General features: G+C 63.6%; 1 protein-coding gene across 1 annotated transcript; it reads right to left on the bottom strand.

The window, feature by feature from the left end:
- Positions 1 to 2,095: 2,095 nt before the first annotated feature.
- Positions 2,096 to 24,944, bottom strand: FAM163B (family with sequence similarity 163 member B). Its single transcript, XM_036329193.1, has 3 exons — positions 24,517 to 24,944; positions 3,106 to 3,221; positions 2,096 to 2,515 (listed from the first exon to the last, which is right to left on the bottom strand). The coding sequence occupies exons 2-3, from the start codon at positions 3,196 to 3,198 to the stop codon at positions 2,120 to 2,122; spliced, it is 489 nt and encodes a 162-aa protein (XP_036185086.1). The 5' UTR covers positions 3,199 to 3,221; positions 24,517 to 24,944; the 3' UTR covers positions 2,096 to 2,119.
- Between the last annotated feature and the right edge of the window lie 1,212 nt (positions 24,945 to 26,156).

The raw sequence follows: 26,156 nt of genomic DNA, 5'->3' as shown, positions 1-26,156 counted from the left end.
GCTGCAGCCGCCCCTCTGGGTGGAGCCCTGACCCCCCCCAGAGTTCCCGCGAGGGCGGAGAGGGCGGACTGGCCTGTCCCCGGCGCACGCGGGCGGCGGCGAGCTGTGCTGAAGTCGGGTTTATTGGGTTTCCGCTCCGCCCAGGGCCCCACAGCGGAGCCGAGGGGACACACGTGGGTGGTGCTTCTCATTCCACACTGGCCTCTGAATCCACGCAGAGGGCAGCCCGCGCAGGACAGAGGAAACGGGACAGGACAGCACAGGAAGCGCCCCTGCTGGCCCTCGCCCCCTCCCCCCCGCCCCCCCAAGCTAATGCATCGGAAACAAGGGTGTGGGGCTCCACAAAGGGAGGGGATGTCGGGGGGCTCTGGGAAGTCTGGAGTGTCTGAACTGAGGCAGGAGGAGAAAGGAAGAAGGGGGGAAATCGAGAATGCTAAAAATAGTCTTGCCCGGCTGGTGTGGCTCAGTGGTTGAGCATCGACCTATGAACCAGGAGGTCACGTTTCGATTCCCGGTCAGGGCACATGCCCAGGTTGTAGGCTTAATCCCCAGTGGGGGGCGTGCAGGAGGCAGCCGATCAATGATTCTCTCTCATCATGGATGTTTCTCTCTCTCCCCCTCTCCCTCCCTCTCTGAAATCAATAAAAATATATGAAGAAAACAAGTCAGTCTTCGCTAACTCCGCACCTGCCCCTTCCGGCTGTCTCAACGCCGCACTCCCGAGTACAAGCCGCTCGGACTGCGTGGCTCGGGGATGGCCACTGCCCGCACAGGCTGGCCTTGTAGGAAGGCCAGAGGGGGGTCTCGGTCTATCCTCCTGGGTAGACGGGGGCCACCCCACCCTGGGGTTCCAGGAGCAGAGAGAGCCCTGGGGGCAGGGCGGCAGGTGGGAGAGGAGACGCTGCCTGTGCCGGGTGAGGAGCTGCGACCCCGGCGGGTGCCCGGGGATTGGGGCGTTTCCCCAGGTGGCCTCGGGCATCGCTTCCCAGCCGGGGAGAGGGAGCTGAGAGGGGGCTCCCGGGGAGACCCCCAGGCCGGCCAGGAGCGAGGTGGGGAGTGGGCTCAGCTGACGTCACACAGGGCCTGCCTCGCTCCCAGAGCCTCGGGAGAAACGGGGCTGGGAGAGGCGGTCTGTCTCCCGGGACTGCGGCCGGAAGGGCTCCTGGAGGCCGAGGCCCAGGACGGGAGGGCCGGTCTCAGGTCTCCTGCGGAGTCAGCGGGCCTCCGGGCTCTGCCCACCCACCGCGTGGGGTCTGAGGAGTGGGCCGTGTTTTAGGGAGGACCCTCCCGAAGCAGCGGGTGGGACAAAGCCTCTCTCTCACTTTCATCAAAAAGCCCGTTGGTGCCAGGACGCGTGGCTCAGTGGTTGAGCGTCGGCCTATGACCCAGGAGGTCAGGGTTCGATTCCCGGTCGGGGCACAGGCCCGGGGTGCGGGCTCGATCTCCAGTGTGGGGCGTGCAGGAGGCAGCCGATCCATGATTCCCTCTCATCATTGCTGTTTCTCTCTCTCCCTCTCCCTACCTCTCTGAAATCAATAAAAATATATTATTTTTTTAAAAAGCCAGTTGGGACTGCATCCCTGAGGCCGGCCGCCCCTGAGACTGCCCTTCTAGGGGGTCTGCAGAAAGAGCCGCTGAGCTGGTGTCGGCCGCCTGGCACTTGAAGCCAGGGGTGTGGGGGGAGGAGAGAGCCCCCCCGCTTCTGGTTGGAGGGCGAGAAGAGTTGGTCCAGAACTGCCAGGGAAGGCTGGCGGCAGGCCCGAGTCGCCGCGGCCGCCCCATCGGACTAGGCGGGTAGACTGAGGCGGAGGGGGGAGCGGCAGGGCCGGCCAGGAGCCTGGGCTGAGACGGAGGCCACTCTCATGACACCTGGAGGCTGTGGCTCACCTGCACAACGTCACGCCCGCCTCCCTGCCAGCGGTCACCAGCCTTGTCCCTGCACTGAGCCCCTGACCCCCCTCTGGGTGGGGCCACGCGATGACAGGGACGCGAGGGAGACGGGGCCGGGCCCGGGGCCAGGCGGGCGGGCCGCGGGGACCCCTCCATGGTCTCGGGGGCCTGCGGGGTGGGCAGGAGGGGCGGGGAGGGGTGGGGGTGGAGGGGCGGGGAGAGGGGCGGCTCAGACGTCGGTGCTGATGCTGCGGCTCCGCGCGAAGGCCTCCCGCATGGCCGAGAGGCGGTTGGGGTTGAGCGGCTGCAGGCCCCCGAAGGCGGCGGGCGGCAGCTCCATGTCCTCCTGGCTGATGGCCCTGTAGGCCACGCGCTCGCCGCCGTTGCGCACGCCCTCGTCCTCGGGCTCCTGCAGGAAGAAGGTGGGCGGCTCGAAGTGGGAGCAGCTGCGGCAGAGGGCACGGGCCTGCGGGGACTTCTGGCCGAAGGCGGCGGCGGGGTAGAGCGCGGGCCCGTTGGTCAGCACCAGGTTGCGGTTGGAGTGCAGCGGCGGCAGGCCCGGGTGCGGGTCGAAGTCCGGCTCCTCCTCGTCCTCCTCAGACCCCTCCTTCCTGCAGCAGTAGTACTGCGGGCAGAGAGCTGCTGAGCACAGGGCTCACCCCCCCCCCCCCACCGCCTCCCACCTCTCCCAGCGCCGGAAGGGGGCCAGGCGGGAGGGCCCGGACCCCGTCCCCACGCCACCCCTCATGGGAGCACACTCAGGGCGGGCACTCTGAGCTCTGCACGGAGGGGTTCGCTCAGTTCATCGGCACAGCATCCGGAGGCAGAGGCAGCTAGCACCTCTGTGGTGCAGGTGGGGAAACCGAGGCACCAGGGCTCTGGCCTCAGCCTAGTTCATGAGCACCGGGGTGTGCTGCCCTGGCCTGCACGTGGCTTCCCCTCCTTCCTGAGAAAGATGCACTCCACCCCTGCACCCCCAGGCTGCCCGAGTGTGGGTGGGGAAGGGAGAGCAGGGCCCAGCGCTCACCTCTGCCCTCCCCGGGCTGGCTGTGTGCCGCGGGCTAAGTCCTTCACCCTCTCTGAGCTCTGTGTGCGAGGCAGAGTCAGGGCAGGGCTGTCTGCTTTGCACTTTGTTCCAGACCTGACTCTTCCCCCCTCCTGGGCCCCGGCATGTGTGGGGGCTCCCCCCTGCGCCCCTCCCCCAGCCCCCAGTACCTGCAGCCGGCAGTAGCACAGAACGGCGATGATGCACAGCAGAATCACAGTCGCCAAAATGCCCCCGGTGATGACCACGGTCCCGGCTGTCATCCGCCCCCTTCTCCATCAACAGCCTGCAGCACACACAGCCAGGCTCACACAGGGCAGAAAGGGGGGGATCAGGTACACCAGGGCGCGCACGCCAGGCTGCCGGCCTCCCGCTCCAGCCCCGGCCCCCACCCCTGCGGGAGGGGATGCCGGCCCGCCAGGCTCCTGGGGCGGGGGCCGCCATGGTCCCGGGCATTGCAGCGCTCGGCCTCGCGCTCTCGCTCACATGGATGGCGCCCTTCCAGCCGGCTGCGCGGCGTGTGCGTTTGCACCCGGACCCGCCCGCAGCCCAGCTGAACGCGTGCTTTAAAGGCCGCTCTTTCACCAACGAGGGCCCCCTTGTCTGTTTCGTAGCGTTGCCTGTTCTGCGATATCCCTACCCCACGGGGTCACATAACTGACCCCTTTTCTTTCCGGCTCTTCACTGTGACAAAGGACACGTCACACAAAACGTGCCACCTTCGCCAGCTGTGAGCTCAGTGCTGTTGGTGCAGCCCATTTCCAGAACCTTCTCCCTTAAAACCAAACCTATTCCTTTTTGACCGTTAGGTTTACACTCAAAAACTATTTTAAGCCCATGTTTTAAAAAGCATTTTTTTGGTAGCTAATTGGTTGCCTCCTGAAGGGAACCCGGTTACTGGGGATTGAACCTACAACCCAGGTACCTGCTCTTGACCGGGAATCGAACCCGAGGCCCTTCAGTGTGCAGGCCGACGCTCTAGCCACGGAGCCACACCGGCCAGCACGGGAATATTTTTAAAAATTATTTCGTAGGAAGAGAAAAATAAGACATGAGTCACACTGGTGTTTCCACTTAAAATGGGAGTGTGCAGGGCTTTCACTTGTTCAAGTTGGATTCTCTGTGACTTGCAGTAACAATCAATCCTCTTTCATGAGGGCACACACTTCACTATTTATTTGCATTTTCCTGTTACATCCTATATAATAAAAGGCTAATATGCAAATTGACTGAATGGCTGAACAACCGGTTGCTATGATGCACACTGACCACCAGGGGGCAGACGCTCAAAGGCAGGACCTGCCCTCTGGTGGTCAGTGCACTCCCACAGGGGGAGCGCCGCTCAGCCAGAAGCCAGGCTCATGGCTGGCGAGCTCAGTGGCGGTGGCAGGAGCCTCTCCCGCCTCCGCAGCAGCGCTAAGGATGTCCGACTGACGCTGAGGCAAGGGCTCCCAGACTGCAAGAGGGCACAGAATAATAAAAATCCACGTGGCCAGGCCAGCATGTTTGCTAACAAGTCCGCTGAGTGGAGTCTGATATTTATTTGCTTTTTGGAGGCTGCTGTTCTCGCCCCCTTAGGGATGGAGAGTAAAAGTTTATCCCAAAGTCACTTGAAATAGTTCTCACCAGTGTGTTCCCACCAACTTGGTGCCCCCTCCCTTTTCAAACGTCAGTTTCGTTTTGATTTTCAGTCTTGAAAACATCTGATTCCAGAGTCAGGGGCACAGCCAGGTGCGTTCAGGCAGGTCTTGCTCCCAAACCTGCCCCCCTCCGCCCTCCCACCCCCCCTCCCCTCCACCGGCCTCAGCTTGGCCCAGAGGGTGATTTTACTGGATTCTGGGTTGGTCCTTCCATTGCTTCTTTCTAAAAATATAGGGAAATTGCCCGGCCGGCATGGCTCAGTGGTTGAGCGTCGACCTATGAACCAGGAGGTCACGGTTCAATTCCCAGTCAGGGCACAGGCCCGGTTGCAGGCTCCATGCCCAGTGGGGGCCGTGCAGGAGGCAGCCGAGTGATGATTCCCGCTCATCATTAAAGTTTCTATCTCTCTCTTTCTCTGAAATCAATAAAAATGTACTTGGAAAATATAGGAAAATACCTATTTCCTTCCCCCCTTTTAAGCAAAGGCAGCATTCCACATAAACTCTCCGCACGGCCCCTCCCTCACCTGGTGGTCTGTCCTGGGGCGACCACGTCTTCCCTGATACTCGGGTCTCCCCGGGGTCCCTGCAGGTCCCCGCCTGCTGCTTCCCACAGCGGCCGCGCGTGGGGGAGCCCAGCCCCGGCCAGGCCCCACGGCGGGCATCCCCGCGACTTCCCACTGCGGGTGATGGCAGGAATGTGCAATGAAGGGCTCCAAGGCTGCACGTGTGCAAGGTCTGGACGAACCCTGCCAGGGACTCGCTGGAACCCGGCCGAGTGCCCCTCCCCCGGAATGTGTGCGGATCACTGACAGACGGGTTTGCTCAGAGAGTCCTGTCTTGGGGGGGGGGGGGGGGGGGGCGGTGCTGAGCCGAGTGGGCGGGGTGCAGGGAAGGTGTGTGGGGAGTAGTGGTTCCTGCAGACCCATCTGCCAGGGTCAGGTGGCCTGGGAGGGAGCTCGACCAGGCAGGACGCCCGGGCCCCTGGGTGCAGGTGGAGGGGGACACAGATGTGAACTGAGGTGAAAGGTGTTGCCAGGCAACGCTGTGGATCAGAGGCAAAGCTGGGTCAGGAACCAGACCTCTGACAGACAGACAGACAGGCAGGCAGGCAGGCAGGCAGACCTAGACAGACGCAGAGTGATTAGACAAGGCGGCCAGACCCACAGACAGCTCCACATGCAGACAGGCGGGCCGACCAGACAGCCTGACCCACAGCGAGCCCACACAGATGGACAGTGGGAGCCGGGACCCCCGCATTCCTGGGCGCCCTGCCGGGCAGACCTGCCTCGGCCCCTGGGGCGGCTGAGGCCAGCTGGCCTGCCGGCCCTGCCGAGGGTGCAGCCTGACGCAGCTGGTCCAGGGAGTGGGTGTGGGATGAGGCGGCCGGCGGGGGACGCTGGGGGGCGGGGAGGGGGCGGGGGGGCAGGTCTCTGCTCTTCACCGAGGGGGAAGCAGAGCAGAGCAGGCGCCGGGGAGGAGCACTGGGCCCGGTGTGCGCCCTCCCGTCTGTGGGGCTCAGGGCATCACACACACCTCGACCTGACTCGGGCGGGAGAGCAGGCAGCAGCATGACCCCGCAGGCACCCCTCCCTGGTCCTCGGGCAGCTGTGGGGGGCAGGACAGGCACTAGGGCCCCGACTTTGCACGGGAGGAGCTGGAGGCTCAGAGAAGGGCAGAGCCGCTCCCAGGGACCAGCCACACCCCAGCCCCGTCAGGGCGGGCTGGCCCCACGCCTCACTCCCGCCAACGGTCCCATCCCAGCCGAGAGCCACGCGTGCCACTGCCTGCCACGGAAGCCCAGGGCCGCCGGGCCCAGAGGGCACCCTCCCTGTCAGGCAGGTCCCCCTCTCTGAGGCTTCACACCAACCCCCGGGGTGTGGGGCCCAGGTAGCTGCCGGGTCGGGGTCAAGGCCGGATCTGCGGTCACCATCACGCCTGGGGGCAGGACGTGCTCCCCCTGCTGGGCCCACGCCTCTGCTGCAGGTCACACTCGCAGCCCACGCCCTCTTTGTAGGGGTGCAGCCAATGGGTTTGGGGTGCCAGCCCAGCACCCCTCTGTGTCCTGTCCCTGAGCCACGCACCTGGTTGCTGCCCATCTAGCCACGGCTCCCCGAGGTCAGGGCGGACGTGCACCCCAGGCTCGGAGGTGACATTGCAGCCTGGACGTGAGTCCCTGCTGGCCACCTGACGCAAGTACAGACATGGGCTCCGGCCGCAGCCACATGCGGAGGCCAGAGGTGCTGGGCCAGGACGGGGGAGGAGGGACACAGGGGCCCTGAGAAAGCCAGGCTGCCTGTGCTCCTGACTCCTGGGATTCTGCTTCCCTCCCCGAGTCTGCAGAGCGCCCCTGTGACTGTCACCTCGAGGCGCTTCTGCTATTTAGCCCCCAAAAGATCATCACGGCCCCACTTCACCGACAAAAGGACTCGCTGAGCTTGACAGAAACCAGGGCCACACAGGGATCAGAGGCTGTGCCGGGGTGCAGCGCCTCCCCCGACGCCCCGGCGGGACCCCCAGAACCAGCCCGGCTCTGCTGTGGAGCAGGGTGTCTCTGCGCCTCAGTTCCCGCCTCGTCAGGGACACGGGGACAGGGTCCAGGATCCCGCCAGACGGCGGACGCTGTGCTCATCGCCGCTGTTAACATCTGTGTCCCCCCTGGGCGGTGCCTGGGCGGTCATGCTGCTGCCTGCTCTCCCGCCCGAGTCAGGTCGAGGTGTGTGTGATGCCCTGAGCCCCACAGACGGGAGGGTGCACCCCGGGGGTTGGTCCCCCCTACAGTTATACCCCGTGTCAGCTCCCTGCGGGCACTGGCAGTGTCTGGGGCGGAGGCCCCTGCCCGGCTCTGGGGAGGGGGGTCTCCCGCGCCGGCAGGCTGGCGGCCTGGTGGGGAGGTGCAGGCTCAGCCAGGCGCCCGGCGCTGTCAGCAGCTGCCCACGGCTCCGACACCCAGCCCGTCCAGCTGGAGCGTCTCCGCCTCGCTCCGCAGATACATGCACGCCCAGGGCAGCGACGCCCGCCGCAGGCGCCAGCCCGGCCCAGGCTCGGCCAGCAGACGCGCGTACCCAGCCTGACGTCAGTCCACAGTCAACTCCAGACAGCCGAGAGCAGCATGCCCTCCAGAGGCACCACCCTCCCGCCACCCCTCTGCCTGCTGTACCCGCCTCCAGGATGCCCTTCCCCCTGCCTCGCCAGGTCCGACCCTGACATCAGGGCCCAGGATGTGCCCCCTCCTCCAGGAAGACCTCCTGGACTGATTGAACACCCAGCACAGAATGTCAAGGAGCCCGTGCTGGGAGGAGCCATGCCTCGCAGCCCTGAGTGGGGTCAGGGGGAACCGGAGCCAGTGCAGGGGGTGGGAGAGGTGATTCACTCGTGACTTGGTACAGTGAGTCAGTGGACCAACAGTGGCCAGAGGCCCTTTGCCCAACTCCCACAGCCTGCTGCCCTCACCGGGCCTTTCAGACCTCCTTCCTGTGCCCAGGGGGCTCTGCTCAGTTGGACACCGAGGTGACAATCCTAAGCGGACAACAGGTGGGGGAACGCCCTGGGTCCGAGGCCTCTCTCTGGGCCTCAGTTTCCTTATCTGTACACGGGCATGGCAGGGAGCAGACAGCCAATTCCTACAGCTCAGGACTTGAAGGGTCCAGTTTGGCATCTTCAACCGGCCTGTCCACGAAGGGTCTGCGTGACTGAGATGTGTGACAAAGCTTGAGGATCACGAATGTAAAACGCTGCGGATCCGAGCACTAAATCAGGAGGGCACCCCCAGACTGGGCAGAGGGGGGACGGGCTGCCAACACTGGATGCCTGCTTGCCCGGGAGCCGAGAGGGAAGCCGGGCTTTGAGACTCCGAGCCGGAGAGGGTAGCACTGCATTGGGAGAGCTGGGGGGGGGGGGGGCTTCCTGGAGGCGGCGGCATCTGAGCCATCCTGGAAGGCAAAGGCTGGGAGGCAGAGAGATGCGGGCAGGCCCGGGGACAGCCTGGTGGAGGCCGCCTGCCATGCTGCCAGCCAAGACAATTTGGCAAGTGTCTTGCCGAATTGCTAACGGGGCCCCTGGGACCATAACGGGTTTTAAACCTTAATAAACGGCTCTGCTTCCCTTTCCCCTCCCAGGATTTTTACAGGACGGGGTGTGAGACAGGCCCTCTGTGCCCCCCACCCACCCTCCAGGGTAGGCTAAGGCCCCTTCTGATAGCCCTGTGTCTCCTGGTGGGGGGAGGGGGCCGCACAGCGAGCTCCAGTTGTCTGCTGTGCAGGAGGACCCACTGGGGTGGTGCTGGGGGTGGAGGGGGTGGGCAGGAAGCACCTGGCAGCCCAGCCAGACGCCCGCCCTCCACCTGCCTCCCCCGGGGCCCCTCCCGGGCAGAAGACCCTGCCGGCCGCCATCGGGACCGCGGGTCCTGCGTGTGCTTTCAGAGGCTATTTGTTCTGCTCCTGAGCTCGGCCACCCTCCCTGCCTCGCGGACCTCAGGAGGGACCCCCCCAGCCCCCCTCCCGCCCTCCTCAGCGCCTCGCTCAGTGCAGGGGGCACAGCTGCTTCACGAGGCTCTGTCCCCGCGGTCACCAAGCCCTGCCCCTCCGCATGGCCGGCCCCGGGGCTCATCTAGCGCAGCGACCCCACCGGCCCAGGATGCGGGGGGCCTGGGAAACCACACAAGCTCAGGCCTCGGGGATCCCAGCGGGACCCTGAAATCTGCGTACTGACAAGCAGCCCCCGAGCCGGGGAAACCGAGGCTGGCCGCCGCGGCTGCCCCGCTGCTGCTCGCAGGCCAGGTCCGCTGCCTCCGGGGCTCGCGGGGGGCTCTCCCCCACGGGCGCCGCGTCTGGTGCCGAGCCCCCCGCTACCTGAAGCGGAGCCCCGGCGCGAGTTCCTGTCTAGACCGGCCCCACATTTGTTCCTCATTTCACGCTCCGCGGCTGCCGGGGTCCGGGCTGGTAATAAACAGACGGGAGGCTGGGCGGCTGGGCGGCTGGGAGCGATGTTATCCAGAGCCCGGCTGGGCTGGGCTGGGCTGGGCTGGGCTGGGAGGGGGCTGGGAGGGGGCTGGGACGGGGGGAGGGGTGGGGAGGGGGTCCCGGCCCCAGAGGCAGTTCCCAGGCCTCCTGGAGTGTCTGCCTGGGGCTCGTCCTCAGCCCAGCTCAGCCAGCCAGGCCTGCGGCCCCTGTTCCGAGGGCAGCAGGGGGGTCGGTGCCACTGGGTGGGGCGGGGCTGGGGGCTGGCGTCCAGAAGCCGGATGCCGGGCGGCCCCCTCTGTGGCCCACTCTACTTGAGGAGCTGCTCAGATTTCGGGATCCAGAAAGCACGCGGGGCTGTGCCATTTGCCGTTCAGTTCCGTTCAGTTCCAGGGTTCTAGGGTCTTCCAGACGCTCTCCCCAGAGCCCCGCTGAGAGCCCCTGGGTCAGCGCCTGTGGCTCACTGCTCTGTCCCGCTGCCCGCCCAGAGCAGGGCGCACAGTGGGTGCTTGGTGCACACAGTGGGTGCTTGGTGCGCACCGTGAGTGAGTGAACCACGGGGCCTGTGAGCCGTCAAGGAATAGACAGGGTTTCCAGCTGGACCCGGCGGAGCTGGGCAGTGGGGTGGGTGGAGGCTGGGTGTGATGGGGAGCGGGGCCCTCCTTTCTCTGGGCGTCATTGCAACACGTCGGGGTGAATAAGAACGGCGGTGCGTGCTAGCCCTGACTCCCGTGGGCGGGGTGACTTCCACAGGCGGCCACCTGCCGAGAGGTGCCCACACTCCCCACGTCCATGTGAGGGGCTCGCACACACCTCGGCACGATGACCCCACCCCCACATTTTAGGGGCAAACCAAGACTAGACGAGGGAGACAACCCACCCAGCACGCGTCCCTGCCAGCTCCACCGAGAGCTGTTCCTGGGGCCGCAGGGTCACAGTGGGGAGCAGGGGTGAGCAGGGGTGCGACCCAAAGCTGACGCCTTCTCTTTCCCCGCCCCAGCTTGCCTGGACGCGGGAGGGACGGGTCAGACCGTAAGCCCCATGAAGGCAAGGCCGGGTGTGCCATGTTCCTGCAGTCCTCCCGCCACCAGGGGGCAGGACAGTGCCAGGGCACAGGGGCCCCAATACGGGCAGGTGGAATCAGGTGGGGATTCATTGGACAAGCCCGCACTGAACCCCTGATCATGGGGAGAGGGTCCTGCCCGCGACCCCCGCCTCCTGCACCCGCCCATCCCCCGTGTTCCTGGGCAGGTGGTGGTGGGCGCATGTGGAGAGCCCGCGAGCCCCAGCCCAGGGGCGTGGAGGGCGGGCCTGTCTCTCCCTCGACTGGGGTTTTAAGAGCTTTCTGCCGCTCGACTTAACGTTTTTCTTTGCAACTTCCTCTCCGAGATTCGAGCGCAGCTCCCGGTCCAGGTTCAGGGCATGGGGGGCGTCAGGACACGCTGGGGCCAGGGAAGTGCGTTTACTGAACGCGTCCCGCACCCGGCGCCCAGTCGGGACCCTCGTGGGCCACGGGACATGACTGGGCACACGAGGACGTTACAACAGTCGCACCTGTCGCTCCTGTGTTCAAAACACGACAGGAAAACCCGGGCAGCGTAAGGAGATGCTGGGGTCCAACCCCAGCGGGGCCAGGGGTCCCCAAAGGTGTGGATGGAGTCGGCGAAGAAGGAATGACACAGAGACAGCGTTCAGTTGATCAGCAGCCTAGCCAGGATCTCCAGCCAAGTTCTGGTCAGGATCTCCAGCGAAGTTCTGGTTAGGATCTCCAGCCAGGTTCTGTGTCCATGTTCTCTTGCTAGGTTCTCCAGCCAGGTTCTCCAGGTTCTCCAGCCAGGTTCTCCAGGTTCTCCAGCCAGGTTCTGTAGCCATGTTCCCTCGCTAGGTTCTCCAGCCAGGTTCAGTCACCTGCTTCTAGTCAGGTTCTCTTGCCACGTTCTATCCAGGTTCTGTAGCCAGGTTCTGTCTCTAGGTTCTTCAGCCAGGTTCTCTCGCTAGGTTCTGTCTCTAGGTTCTGTGGCCAGTTTCTGTCCAGGATCTTTTGCCATGTTCTCTCCAGCGAAGTTCTTCTGTCTCTAGGTTCTGTGTAGGTTCTGTGTCTAGGTTCTGAGTCTAGGTTCTGTGTCTAGGTTCTGTGTCCTGTTGTTACATCTGTATTTATACCAGTTGATTCCAATCCTATCAATCTCTATTCCAAAGGTTAGGGCGTTTCTTATCTCCATTCCAGGGAGTAAAGATTATGTAGCTTAAGGGTGATTGTTCGTAGTTAAAGTGATTAACTACCCGCCTGGCACTTAGTTAAGGGGTTTTATTCCCTCCCTAACTTCAGGGGAAAATCCCTACCTGGGGAAACAACCTTTCTCAGAGAGGTGACCTTGGTTAAAACACATAGTGCCAAGAAGGTGAGCAAAGATATTAAGAACAGTATGCCATATATGCCAGGTTCCTTGAAACAGCAAGGATGGACCGGCTCCCGGAAAGGAGACACATAGGGGATGTTAAAAAGAACAAAAGCAAATTTATGGAGACAAAGAGGGAAAAAAGCTACGATGTCTAAGACGAAATACACTGGACAGGACACTGAAGAGGTAAAGACAAAGAACTGAGAGACAGCAGCAGGAACCATGTGACAGGAAACGGGGAAAAGCGAGGCGTAAAGTAGTCAACACAGCTCCGGTGAGAGGTGGTAAACCTCGGGGGGCTGACGGGTGTGTGGCTGGGACCCACAAAAGAAGGGGGTGCAGAAAAGCACTTTGAAGAAATACCGGCTGAGCATATTCCAAACTGGATGAAAACGACAGAGGCAGGGAAAACCAAGATGGCGGCATAGGTTAACGCTGGAGTTTGCTGCCTTGAACAACTACTTCAAAAGTGAAACTAAACGACAGAACGGACATCACCCAGAACCACAGGAACGCTGGCTGAGTGGAAGTCCTACAACTAGGAGGAAAGAGAAACGCATGCGGACACTCAGAGGAGGCGCAGTGCTGAAGTCAAATTCTGAGGTGCGGAGTGCGCGGAGCGGGCTGGCGGCGGAGGGCGCGGTTGGCGTTTTCAATCGGGAGGGAGTCGCAGACTCTGAGCTCCAGATACGGGCGAGTCTAGGGACCCAGACTCAAACGGGAGAAGCGGGACTGTCTGGCTTCGGTCAGAGCGAGTGCAGCTTTCTCTCTGAGCTTTGCAGCGGGTGCTGGGACTCAGAGAGGCAGAGCCCCTGGGGACAGGACTGAGAGCCGCCATAACTGCTCTCTCAGGCCCACCCTGTTGATCCTGTTCGACCCGCCCCGCCCAAGCCCTGCACACAGGCATTTGCCGGATAGCCTCAGGCAAAGGCTAGATTAGCACCTCCCTAGAGGACAGAAGTTCTCTCACTGCTGACACAGCTGATTCTCACAGCCACTTGGCCTGGAGGTCAAACCCTCCCTGGTATTAGCTACAACAAGGTTTAACTATAAGACTGCAAACAAAGACCACTAGGGGGTGAACCAAGGAAGCATAACAAAATTCGGAGACAAAGAAACAGGACAAAATTGTCAATGGAAGATATAGAGTTCAGAACCACACTTTTAAGGTCTCTCAAGAACTGTTTAGAAATCGCCGATAAACTTAATGAGATCTACAAGAAAACTAATGAGACCCTCGATGTTATGTTGGGGAACCAACTAGAAATTAAGCATACACGGACTGAAATAACAAATATTATACAGACTCCCGACAGCAGACCAGAGGAGCGCAAGAATCAAGTCAATGATTTGAAATGCGAGGAAGCAAAATGAAAAAAGAATCCAAAAATGCGAGGATAGTGTAAGGAGCCTCTGGGACAGCTTCAAGCGTACCAACATCAGAATTATAGGGGTGCCAGAAGAAGAGAGAGCAAGATATTGAAAACCTATTTGAAAAAATAATGACAGAAAACTTCCCCCACCTGGTGAAAGAAATGGACTTACAGGTCCAAGAAGCACGGAGAACCCCAAACAAAAGGAATCCAAAGAGGACCACACCAAGACACATCATAATTAAAATGCCAAGAGCAAAAGATAAAGAGAGAATCTTAAAAACAGCAAGAGAAAGAAACTCAGTTACCTACAAGGGAATACCCATACGACTGTCAGCTGATTTCTCAACAGAAACTTTGCAGGCCAGGAGGGAGTGGCAAGAAATATTCAAAGTGATGAATACCAAGAACCTACAACCAAGATTACTTTATCCAGCAAAGCTATCATTCAGAATTGAAGGTCAGATAAAGAGCTTCACAGATAAGGAAAAGCTAAAGGAGTTCATCACCACCAAACCAGGATTATATGAAATGCTGAAAGGTGTCCTTTAAGAAGAGGAAGAAGAAGAAAAAGGTAAAGATACAAATTATGAACAACAAACATGCATCTATCAACAAGTGAATCTAAGAATCAAGTGAATAAATATTCTGATGAACAGAATGAACTGGTGATTATAATAGAATCAGGGACATAGAAAGGGAATGGACTGACTATTCCTGGGGGGGAAAGGGGTGTGGGAGATGCGGGAAGAGACTGGACAAAAATCGTGCACCTATGGATGAGGACAGTGGGTGGGGAGTGAGGGCGGAGGGTGGGGCGGGAACTGGGAGGAGGGGAGTTACGGGGGGGGGAAAAAGAGGAACAAATGTAATAATCTGAACAATAAAGATGTAATTAATTAAATAAATAAATAAATAAAAAAGAAAACGACAGAGGCACAGACCCCAAGCCCTCCGCGATCAGCCAACACCACAGAAAACGGAGAGAACAGCAGCGAGGGACACGCTAGTCGAGTTGTTTAAAACTAATAATAAGAAGAAAGTCTAAAAAGCAGAAAAAATGGACACAGAACATGCAGAGGGTCCCAGACAAAAGTGACTGCAGACTTTGCCCGGGAAACACTGGCAGCCGGGAGGCAGGAGGGCAGCGTCCTCTGTCGGCAGAAAACCCTCCCAAGGGCAGGCGGATGAAGAGCACCGCGAGCACCGTCTCCCTGTTTTGGCTGCAGAGTCGGGGGGACGGGGCCCCCGGCCCAGCGCCCGGCCAGGCAGGCTGTCTGGATCCACTGTTGCAGCACAATTTTCCTATTTCCTCCTTGGGTTTGGGTCCAACCCGAGTGGTGGGCTGGGGAGCCGTGTGGGGAGTCCTCTGCTCATGGGGGGCGGGGGGGGGGCCCAGGGTGAGGGGGCAGCGGCCCTTCAGGGGCTCTGCTACTGGGCACCCCAGCCCTGAGGCGTGGGCGCAGGGAGTGGGGGTGACAGGCAGGGACTGCATGACGACCTGGCTCCTGCCCTCCCCTATTATCTCCACAGGCGCGCGGAAGCCAAAGAGAAGTCGTATGCTGGTTGAAAAAACAACACGCCAAAAATACACACGTTTTCGCTGCTCACACGGTAACAGGCAGTTTCCATGGCTACAGCTGGAAGCTGCCTGTGCGGAGGTGAGGAGGTGCGCCCCCCTTAGCCAGCGGATGCGGCACCGGGACAGCGTATGCGGAGCCGGGCGCCGGGCTGCGGCCGGAGGCGGGGAGGGACCGAGGGCGAGGCCGGCGGCCGCCTCTGCCATGGTCCCGCGGGCTGACTGCAGTGGCTGCTCAGCATAACGTGTCTTTAGAGCTCCGTTTACACTGAGTTTCGGGGTGCAGCATCCCCCGGAGTGAGCCGCCCTGTGAGTTGGGAAGACAGGAGTCCTTGCCCTGGCCGGTTGGGCTCAGTGGCTAGAGCGTCGGCCTGGGGACCAGAGGGTCCCGGGTTCGATTCCGGCCAAGGGCATGTACCTCGGTGGCAGGCTCCTCCCGGGCCTGGGCCCTGGTCGGGGCGCGTGCAGGAGGCCACCCATCGGTGTGTTTCCCTCACATCGAAGTTTCTGTCTCCCTCTCCCTGAAATCAGTGGACAGTATCCTCGGGTGACGAATAACAAAAAACAAACAGGAGTCCTTGCCCCGTTCACAGGCACATTCCCGCGCACACACACACACACATTCACACACACACACACATTCACACACACACACACATTCCCGCGCACACACACATTCCCACGCACACACACACATTCCCGCACGCACACACACACACACACATTCCCCCCCACACACACACATTCCCCCACACACACACACATTCCCACACACACACACACACATCCCCCCCACACACACACATTCCCACACACACACACACATTCCCGCGCGCACACACACACACATTCCCCCCCACACACACACATTCCCGCGCGCACACACACACACATTCCCCCACACACACACACATTCCCGCGCGCACGCACACACACATTCCCACACACACACACACACATTCCCGCACGCACACACACACACACACACATTCCCCCCACACACACACACATTCCCGCACGCACACACACACACACACATTCCCCACACACACACACACATTCCCACACACACACACACACATTCCCCCCACACACACACACATTCCCGCGCGCACACACACACACACATTCCCGCGCGCACACACAGGGGAGCCCTGAGGACCAGGGGTGGGGCCACAGGAACTGGCGGGTCGGGGAGTGAAAACCCGGCTGCTGGCACCATGCCAGGTCCCAGGACTCCTTTGGTGTCGCCACCTGAGGCTGCCCGCACGGGGACCCGGAACCCCCGCCCCGACCGGAGACAGCAGCCGGCAGAGCGGGAAAGGGGCAGACCTGTTAAATTCAGGCAGCCCCACCCTCACCCAGAGCTGTGTGTGTATTTGTGTGTGTGTGCCCATACATGCATGTACAGACATGTGCATGCACATATGCATGTGTGTGAGTATGTGTGTGTGTGTGCGTGCACGTGGGAATGTGTGTGTGTGCGGGAATGTGTGTGTGTGTGGAAACTGTGTGTGTATGTGTGCGGGAATGTGTGTGTGTGGGGGGAATGTGTGTGTGTGTGTGTGTGCGGAAACTGTGTGTGTATGGGTGCGGGAATGTGTGTGTGTGTGTGTGTGTATGTGTGTGTGTGCGGAAACTGTGTGTATGGGTGCGGGAATGTGTGTGTGTGTGCGGGAATGTGTGTGTGTGTGCGGGAATGTGTGTGTGTGTGCGGAAACTGTGTGTGTGTGTGTGCGGGAATGTGTGTGTGTGTGTGTGTGAATGTGTGTGTGTGCGGAAACTGTGTGTATGGGTGCGGGAATGTGTGTGTGTGTGCGGGAATGTGTGTGTGTGGGGAATGTGTGTGTGTGTGCGGAAACTGTGTGTGTATGGGTGCGGGAATGTGTGTGTGTGCGGGAATGTGTGTGTGTGGGGGGAATGTGTGTGTGTGGGGAATGTGTGTGTGTATGGGTGCGGGAATGTGTGTGTGCGCGCGCGTGTGTGTGGGGGGGAATGTGTGTGTGTGCGTGTGTGTGTGGGGAATGTGTGTGTGTGCGTGTGTGTGTGGGGAATGTGTGTGTGCGCGTGTGTGTGTGCACGCGGGAATGTGTGTGTGGGAATGTGTGCGCGCGCGTGTGTGCGGGAATGTGTGTGTGTGGGAATGTGTGTGTGCGTGTGTGTGCGGGAATGTGTGTGGGGGGGGAATGTGTGTGTGCGTGTGTGTGCGTGTGTGTGTGGGAATGTGTGTGTGTGTGTGTGTGTGCGGGAATGTGTGTGTGTGTGGGAATGTGTGTGTGCGTGTGTGGGTGGGAATGTGTGTGTGTGTGCGTGTGTGTGTGGGAATGTGTGTGTGTGTGTGTGTGTGTGTGTGCGGGAATGTGTGTGTGTACGGGAATGTGTGTGTGCGTGCGTGTGTGTGCGCGCGGGAATGTGTGTGTGGGAATGTGTGTGTGTGTACGGGAATGTGTGTGCACGTGGGGATGTGTGTGTGTGCATGTGCGGGAATATGTGTGTGTGTGTGTGAATGTGTGTGTGCGCGCGTGTGCGCATGTGTGTTGCTGACGGTGAATGAAGAGCAGATGATGGGGGCAAAGGTGAATCAAGCAGCTGGTTGTCCCAAGGGCCTGGCGGGACCACCCCGCAGTGGGGGTGGGGTGGGGGTGGGGGAGCTCACACAGGCCCCCCACTCGCCCGCTCTCCGCGAGGCTCTCCTGCCGCTGACCCGGCATCAGCACCGGACACGTCTGGGCACTCAGCCGCCTGAGCAGCGTTGGGTGGCCCGGGCTGCAGTGAGGACGCTGCCTGAAACCACTTGTTTTATCTCAATTTACTTCTTTTTAATGGGCTCGGCCATTTTTACGTGGGCGTGGACGTGTGGTTGAAAGGCGTCTTGCAGAGTAAACAATCGTTTCAAACCTGGTCCTCCTGGCGATGAGGAATGGCGGGCGAACCCCCGAGGCCTGGCCAGGAGCCGGGAGCCGCCCTGACGGTGCCACCCCTGCAGCTGGAGGAGGACCCGCCGCCTCCCGGGCCGCCTGCCATGCTGGAGCCCTCGGCGCCCCTCCCCGAGGAGGTTCTGGCTGTTGGCAGGGGAGACCCCGACGGCGGGTCTGTCCAGCGAGAGGCGGGTGGAGGCACCGCGTCCGCGGCAGGAGAGGCCGCCCGCAGAGCGGCACAGACTCTGACAAACACCCGCCAAGTGCCCCGTGTGCCAGGCGCGGTGCCGGGCGCGGTGCCAGGCGGGGCTCAGCACTGAACAGAGCCAACAGGTGCCCTCGGCGAGGCGCCCCCGGCCGCTGCGCGGCAGACGGAGACCCGTGGGGCGAGCCACACGCCGGCGGCCACGGGGCCGAGGGCGTCACGGGCTGGCTTCCCGGGAGGGGACCGGCTCGGGACTCTTCCTGCGGGCACGAGCCCGGGGGGTCTTTCGGGCGGGATGTCCGCAGGGGGCGGGTCTCAGAGTGTTCCAGAAGCACACACGCCGGGCAGGGACGGGAGAGGCGAGTGCAGGGGTGGGGGGCGGCGTGGATGGCGTCGGTTCCACCCAGGGGGCCTGGGTCCAGCCTCAGCAGGACGGGTTTTAGGCGCATATCGACCGCCCGCTGCACAGGCCAGCAGGGACCCCGACCTCCACTCGTGCCACCCACAGGCCCCGGTCCCTGTGCCACGCTAGTGCCCGGCGTCCAGCTCCTCCGTGAGTGATGAGTCCTCACGCCCGCCCCGCAGCTGTGGCCGGGACACTAGGGCACAGGGAGGAGCCGTCGGGGGCTGGGCCGGCCCAAGGTCCTCGGCCAGAGCCTGTCCCTTCTGCTGCCCCCCTGCCCCTGCCCTCGCCTCCCCCACGCCTCCCCCACCCTCGCCCTCCCCTGCCCTCGAGCCTCCTGCTCACGGGCGATGCTTCCAGAAGGAAAGGGCGTGCGGAGACAAGGCGCGGCGCAGGGGCAGTAACATCGCCCACAGACGCGATTATTGAGGCCACCGCGTCGCAAAACAGAAAGCTCCGTCTCAATAGAAACCTGCTTAGTAATTAGAGGAGCTCTCCGTGTGGGCAGCTCCACGAGCTGGGATGCGAGTCCCGATATTTTTAATTTTGTAAATGGTTCGCCCGGAGCCAGCGCCTCTGCTCAGTGAGCGTGTGGGCCGAGCCCGGAGCCCAGGTGAGGCCGGAAGCGCGAGCGGCGAGCGGGGGTCCCCTGGTGCCGCGGACTCTCGCCGTCTTCCCCGCCCCCCCACCCCCCCAGCCCCCCGTCCGCCCGGGAAGCAGGCCTCTCAGAGGCGGGAGCTCGCGGTGCCGAGGGGAGAATCTTCTGGAGAGGCCTGGGGCCCGGCCCTGGGTCTGCTGGGCCCCGGGAGCCGTGGCCGGTGGGGTAGGAGGTCCCCCCTCGGGGAACAAGGGCCCGGGCCGGGCGGTTGCCTTTGAACTGGACAAATGAGCATCTTTATTTTGTCTCAGGGAAGTTCCCGGATGTTCAGGCATCGACCCACGAACCAAGAGGTCACGGGTTCAATTCCTGGTCAGGGCAATGCCTGGGTTGTGGGCTTGATCCCCCGTGTGGGGCGTGCAGGAGGCAGCCGATCAACGATTCTCTCATCATTGATGCTTCTACCTCTCTCCCCTTCTCCCTTCCTCTCTGAAATCAATAAACATATTTTAAAAAATAAGGATGCTCTCTGGCTGCCCCCCCTCCCCCCCCCAAACCCGCCACTGGGTCCCGCTGCGTCGTCCCCGTCCCCAGGGCGGCCCAGCCTGGCTCCTGCCTCGCGCCATCGCTCCAGCAGAAGACTGGGAGCCCACGCGAGCGGGGTGCGGGGGCTGCAGCCCCGTCTGGCGCGCTGGTGAGCCGAGGCAGGGCCAGCAGGCGGAGCGGGTTCTGGAGGGGGGGCGGGGGAGCCTTTATAAGCCTGGCAGGGGGACCCCCGGATGGAGTGAGGGCCACACCCGGGGAAACCAGCCTCCATCACAACACAGGTTGGGCCTCAAAGGCCATGAGAGCCCAGGAAGGCCCTGCCGGGTCCCCCACCTCCCAGGAGACAGGGAGGTGGCAACGGCGGGGCATCTTCAGGGGCCACTGGCGATCAGCCAAAGCCAGCGGCCGGCGGCCCGCACCCCAGCGATGGCGGAAACCCCGGCCGCTCCCGCCCTGGGCTTGGCTCCAACCCCACCTCCAGGGGCCTTCCCCCGAACCCGGAGCTGCCGCCTCGCAGCCATGTGACAGGCCCTGGGAACGGCTCTGGCCCGCTCGCACCCTGGCCGCCAGTGCTGCCCCATCGCCCCTCCCTGTGGGGGTCGCGCCCGAGGACCTTCCACAGAAGCTGCGGGGTGCCCGCAGCGGGCGGCCTCGTGCCTGTGTCTGACACGGTGCAGGGACACAGACGGGAGGACGGTCAGGCTCCGTCACAAAGGGACCGGGGGACAGAGCAGAGGAGCCGTGCCCAGCACGGGGGTGGCACCGCGGGCCCCAGGCGCCTGCTCTGTGGGGAACAGCACAGCCAGCGCGCCCTCGTGGTGTTAGGAGCCGATAAACCTATGAAAGCGCCATGGGCACGGATTAAAGGTGTAAGCGCGATGGAGGCGGCGTCCACTGCCTGCCCCGCGCAGCCCTGCCTCTGCTTCGTGTCGGGCCTGTTTCCAGGAGGAGGGTCTCCAACCTCACGGAGCGCGGGACTCAGCCCGGAGCCCGTCAGGCCGAGGGGGTGGCGGGGCCGGGAACCTGCACCCCCGGCCGGTTCCCAGGGCGCCACCTGCCAGGCCGCAGCCCACCCCGGAGTAGCCGGCCTGTGGCCGACTGACTCTCACACTGTCTGTGCACCTACACACAGCGAATAACCACAAGAATAATAACAATAATAACAAGACAGAGGACCACTCTCTGGGGACCCAGGCCCGACCCCAGGCCAGCGCCAGGCCGGGCCAGCTGAGAGGGTTGCCTGACATTGAGGCAGAAACCAACCCGGGACCCGGCTGGTTGGGAAGCGCCGAGACGCAGGCAGAGGTCGGGGAGCCGGGTGGTCCCATGCTGTGGGGGTACCTGCTTGTCTGGGGCAGCCCAGGCCACTGAGCCAAGCCAGGAAGTGCGCCTGGAAGAGAGGTTCCCCGGGGCTCAGCGTGCAGGGCTTCCCTCCGCGGCCGGCCAGCTGGCAGTCCCACGGCGGATGCTGTTATTGTCATTAACGCACGAAGAACCCACGGCACAGAGAGGCTGAGTCACCGGCTGGGAGCACACAGCGCGGACAGAGCCGTGGCTCTGGACCCCGCAAAGGCTGCGCGGCCCTCCTCCACTCGGTCACACTGCTGACCTGTCCCAGCCGCCAGGGGAGATGGCAGCGAGGCCGCAGCCCCGGAGCCGGGCTCGTTCTGAGACCCGTGCCCAGGCCTGGACCAGCCTCCAGCTGACCTCCTAGCCGGCCAGACTGCTTCCGCCTCCGCCAGCGGGGAGGCCGAGCACAGAGGTGCAGGGACTGGCTCCCCTCTCCCCTCCCAGGCCAGGCCCCTCCCGTGGGACCCTGAGGAGGGCAGGCTCCTGCCCAGAGCACAGGCACATCAGCCAGGGTGTGATCAGACTTCTGACACGGTCGCTGCGGGAACAGGAAGTGCCCCTCGAGACCCACCTCCTCCGGGGCTGCCTGTGCTTGGCCCCCTGTGCAGCGGCCATGCCCCCGCCCCCGGCCGGGTGGGCATCTGCCAGGGCTCCGTGCCCAGGTGTGTTACAGAAGCAACACTGGTTCAGCATCCCTGCTGCTCCCATCACCCCGACACCCCTGCCTCGGCTGCTCCGTTGTCCCAGCCCACCTCTCACTCTGGCCCAGGCCCCGCTGTGTCCCTCTGACCGGAGCGGCCTCCTCCCCACCTCCCTGCCTCCAGCCTCGCTCCCTCCTGCTCTCCTCCAGGCTGCAGCCCGGGGCCATCTCCCGAGGCCAGATCTGGCCCGTCCCTCCCAGAACCCACTGCCTGTGGTCCCTGTCCCTACCAGCCTCGCCTCGTATGACCCCCCCACACACACTCCTGAGGCCCCAGAGCTCTCCCCAAGATTGTTTCTTAATCCTCCAGGACCCCCAGACAGTAGGGCCACAGTCCCCATTTCAAAGCCCGGGAGCCACGGCCCAGGATCCCACAGTCCAAAGCAGCCGTGCCAGGTTGGGAACCCTACTCAGCCTGAGTCCTCCCCCAGGGGCCCCCTGCAGCGCCCCCACCTCAGGCAGCCCCATCTGAAGCCAGGTCGGGCCCAATCCCAAAGGGAACGAAGGGCTTTGAACAGACAGCCGAGTGCACCCAGCGGGGAGCCTCCGTGCTCAGCGGGGGGAGGCCTGGTCGCGTGGGCGATGCGGCTCGTCGGGTCCCCTGCAGAGCACACCCAAAGGGCCAGTCACCGCAGGAAACAGCCCCACGGCCTCCGGGACCGATGCCGGGCGCCCCACTGGGCGGGTGTCTCTGGGCGCCCCACCCGGGCCTGCCCTATGCCCGTGGGGAAGGCAGAAGCACCCCTGTTTTTGCACATGTGGAGGCTGAGCGGCTGCCCCAGGGAACATCCCCCCCAAACTGCCTTTTTCCTGGCGCACAGATGGGAACCGGCTGTGGGAGACAGTGGCGGGGCGGGGGTCGCGGAGAGCAGGACCAGCGCCGCCTCGCTGCCCGCCTCCCGCCCTCCCGCCGGCCTCCCGCCCGGAGCCCCGGAGCCGCTGTAATTCACTGAGACGGATAATCTCTCCCGCAGCTCCGCCCGCCCGGCCCCTCCTGAGCGCGCCCGTCATTCCTCGCTGGATCTCGCTGCCTCGCTCTGTGGAGCAGCCCCCGTGGCAGAGACACAGAGGCCTTGGGGGGGCTGGCTCCCGGTGCCATGAAACCCCCGGGTCGGCCGGGCCGGGCGGCTCACCCAGAGCCGGCACCTGCAGTCGCAGTTTCACGACCCCGCTGCACGCCTCCACCACCACCCCTCCCGCTCCATATGCCCAGGGGGGCATCCTGTGACCCACCGTCCCTGGGAGAGGGACTTGTGCAAGGTCGCCCAGCACGGTGCAGGGAAAGGGGGCCCCCCTCAGCTGCACCAGCTGTGCCCACACTGTCCCCAGAGCCCTGCTCATGCCCACGACTGTGCTGGCATAAGCTGCGGGTGTCTGGGGCCTGAGGCCGTCCCCTCTGGGACGCTCCGGGGGCCGGTGCTCTGAGCAGGTCAGCTGCTCCAGGGAGGCCCCACCCCTCCGCCTCGTGCATCCGGGGGCACCGAGGCTGGGAATCCTGGGGGTCCTTCCCAGACCCCCAGACCCTTCAGGAAGTCATTTCCGAGCGTTTCAGGGGAGTCCAGACCAGTCAGCCCCGAGGACACGCAGCTGCCGGGAGACAGGCACTCAGCAGCCTCCGGGGCACCAGGATCACCCGTGTCTTCCTGCCCCGGCACGCAGGTGCTCAGCAGGCCACGGCCGAAGGCGGGTGAACAAACCCCGTGCTGCCTGCGCCCCGCCTCGGCGGGGACGGCTTTCTCACGGGTCCCAGCACCCGAGCTGGTTAGAAAGCTCGCACCGGGCCCTGAGGCGTAGACACCCCTCCTCAGGCTCAGAAGGTGCTGCGCCACCTGCTCAGGTAAGAAGACAGCTGGTCGCATGGGCCGCCTCAGTGCCTGGAAGGGTGTGTGGGGGGGGGGGGGCGGGGGGGAGGAATGGGAAGGCAGCGGCTGTGCTCTCCTAGCAAGTCCCAACTTTCTGGAGGTTGGAAGTTCTCATGGGGCCGGGGACCCCCACGAGCCTGGCCTGGCTGGGGCAGCGCGAGGGGGGGGGAGGGGTGGAGGCTGGCAGGGCGGCCCCTCTGGCTCTCCTGAGTGCCAGCTTCCTGGCCACACCCACGGGATCACTGCTGGGGCCGAGGCCCCCGGGACACCCCTGACCCTCCGGGAAGGTCAGCAAACCTGCCCCCCGAGATTCTTGCTGTGCAGCCAGGCACACGGGCAGGCCCATGCGGGCTCACGCAGGCCCTGGCCTCGGACTACAGGGCACCGAGTGGGGTGAGACGGCAGAGCCGGGAGTGGGGAAGGCACCTGTGTTTGGATTTTTGGTGTCTGGAGTCTTTTCATTCCTGGAGGGAGGAACCAAACGGCAGCCTGGTGCTCCCCACCCCACAGCCTCAGCTCACAGACACGCGTGGGCGGGAGGGGCGGCCGCGGGCGCTGCCTGAGGCCAGCTCTGCCACTTGCTGGCTGTGTGACCTTGGGCAAGTGACCAAACTTCCCGAACCTGTTTCCTCCTCTGCCAAGCGGGGCCCCTGCCCCCTCCCTCAGGGGCTCCCCTGGCAGAAGGCACGGCCAGGTCACTGGAGGGGCTCAGCTCCTGGCAGCAGAGAGAAGAGGGGCCCGGCTGCTCTGGGAAACTTTCCCTCCCACTGTCCCTCATGCCAGGCTGCAGGAATGAGGAGGGGTCCCTGGGCACAGTGGGTGCCCAGCCTCTCCCTCAGGTCCTCGCTGCCCATCTTGGTCTCTGTCCACAGCCTCCTGGACAGGGGGCACTTGAAGGGAGCCCGAGCTGGGACGTGTGACACTGGCCCAGGCAGCCCCAGGCAGGCTGCCCTGAGCTCTCCAGGCGAGGTGGGCACCGACTGGGGGCTGCCCCGCCTGCACCCTCTGCTCCCCGCCCCACAGCCCGGGCACCCGCGCGGTCCTTACCTTCAACCATGGGAACGGTGCTGCCCCGGCCGCGAGGACTTGGGTGCACGTGACGGGGCGTCCGGCTTCGGTCCCAGGCAGCGAACCGCTAGAAACGGCGGCTCATGCCCCGGGCAGGGCTGCGGCGCCGGCTGGGCGGACGGGCGAGGCGGGCGCTGTGGGGGTCCCGGAGGCCGGCGGGGACGAGCGTGTGCCCAGCGGGAGCCCCCTGCCAGCTCCGGCTGCGCCCGCGGCTCCGAACACCCGGGCAGGCTCCCCGCGAGCAGCGCGCGGCTCCAGCCCAGTCCCCGGCGCGGGGCGCGCAGGCGGGGAGGCGCGCGTCCGAGCAGGTCGGGGAGCGCGCACCGCTGTCCCGCGCGCGCCCTCGTCGTCGGGGGCTGCTGTGCCGCCCGGGAGCTGTCCCTGGTGCTGACGACTCGCCGCGCGGGGCCGGGGCTGCGCGACCTCCCGGGCCTGGGGGCGCCGCCCCCCGCCCGCCCCAGCCCCTCGCCCGCCTCCCTGGCGCTCGGGTTCCAGGCCGAGAGGTGGAGTGAGGCTGGCTGAAGTGCGGCCGCTTAGCCACCGCGCGACCCGGGCCAGCCCCGCACTCGGAGGGTTTCCAGTCCTCCATAGCAGAGCCTGGAGGGTGGTCGGAGCATGAAATCCAACGACGCCCAGGGGCCCCGCGCAGCAGGAGGGCTCACCAAGTGCTCGCTTCTATCCTGGCACCCCCGTCGCTTGGTTAGCAACCACAGAGCAGGTGGAGAAGAGGCAGAGCTGTTCCGCCCTGGGCTGGCATGGGGGGGGGGGGGGGAGTTGGGGCTTGGTGGTGGCCTGGGGACCACGCGGGACATCCATGGAGAAGGAAGTCACAGGGAAGCACGTGGGGGCTGGTACCAGGGAGAGGTTTTTAACGCGAAGTCCTTTCCCCTGACAGGAGTGAGTGACCCGGACGCGGTGAGGGACCCCTGTCCTGCAGACACCCAGGAGGCTGCAGCCACAGGAACCTGGACTGAGAAAGATCTGGAATTTAAAAGGCTCTATCCTGGCCGGTGTGGCTCAGCGGCTGAGCGCCGACCCATGAACCAGGAGGTCTCGGTTCGATTCCCGGTCAGGGCAGGGCACAGGCCTGGGTTGCAGGCTCGATCCAGTGCGGGGCGTGCAGGAGGCAGCCATTCCATGATTCTCTCTCATCATTGATGTTTCTATCTCTCTCCCCCGCTCCCTTCCTCTCTGAAATCAATAAAAACGTATTTTTAAGAAACCGTTTAAAAGGCTCTGAGTGAGCGCACGTGAGGCGCTGGGACCCGGGCCTGGCACGTTGAACGTGTCCCTGCGCTCTCTGACAGCCCCTTGGGCCCGGCAGGAAGAGCCTGCTGCCTACCCCCATTCTAAAGCTGGGAATACTGAGGGCAGGCAGAGGGCGGAAAGCGACCTGCCCGGAGTCCACTCCGTCCTTACAGACGGCTGAGGGCAGAGGGTAGCAGCTCCGAGCCACACCACAGGGCCCCGAGGGTGCGTGCTCGCAAACCAAACACAGACGCCAGCGTCCGGCCGGCTGCCCCCCCTGCCTGGCCCCCTAGCGAGGGCCACTATCTAGGGGAGTTATCCAGGTCCCTTTCACCCTGGAGTTTCCTGCTCACAGGCCAGGCAGCACCTCA

Source organism: Myotis myotis, unplaced genomic scaffold, assembly GCF_014108235.1.
Source record: "Myotis myotis isolate mMyoMyo1 unplaced genomic scaffold, mMyoMyo1.p scaffold_m19_p_12, whole genome shotgun sequence".
Classification (NCBI taxonomy): domain Eukaryota; kingdom Metazoa; phylum Chordata; class Mammalia; order Chiroptera; family Vespertilionidae; genus Myotis; species Myotis myotis.
This window is presented reverse-complemented; position numbering and strand designations above follow the sequence as displayed.

Bases quoted from the DNA above. Each gene is read 5' to 3' on its own strand.
- FAM163B (XM_036329193.1), bottom strand. From the start codon at position 3,198: ATGACAGCCGGGACCGTGGTCATCACCGGGGGCATTTTGGCGACTGTG. The intron at 2,516-3,105 runs GTACTGGGGGCT...CTCTGCCCGCAG, and splicing joins TGTGCTACTGCCGGCTGCAG to TACTACTGCTGCAGGAAGGA.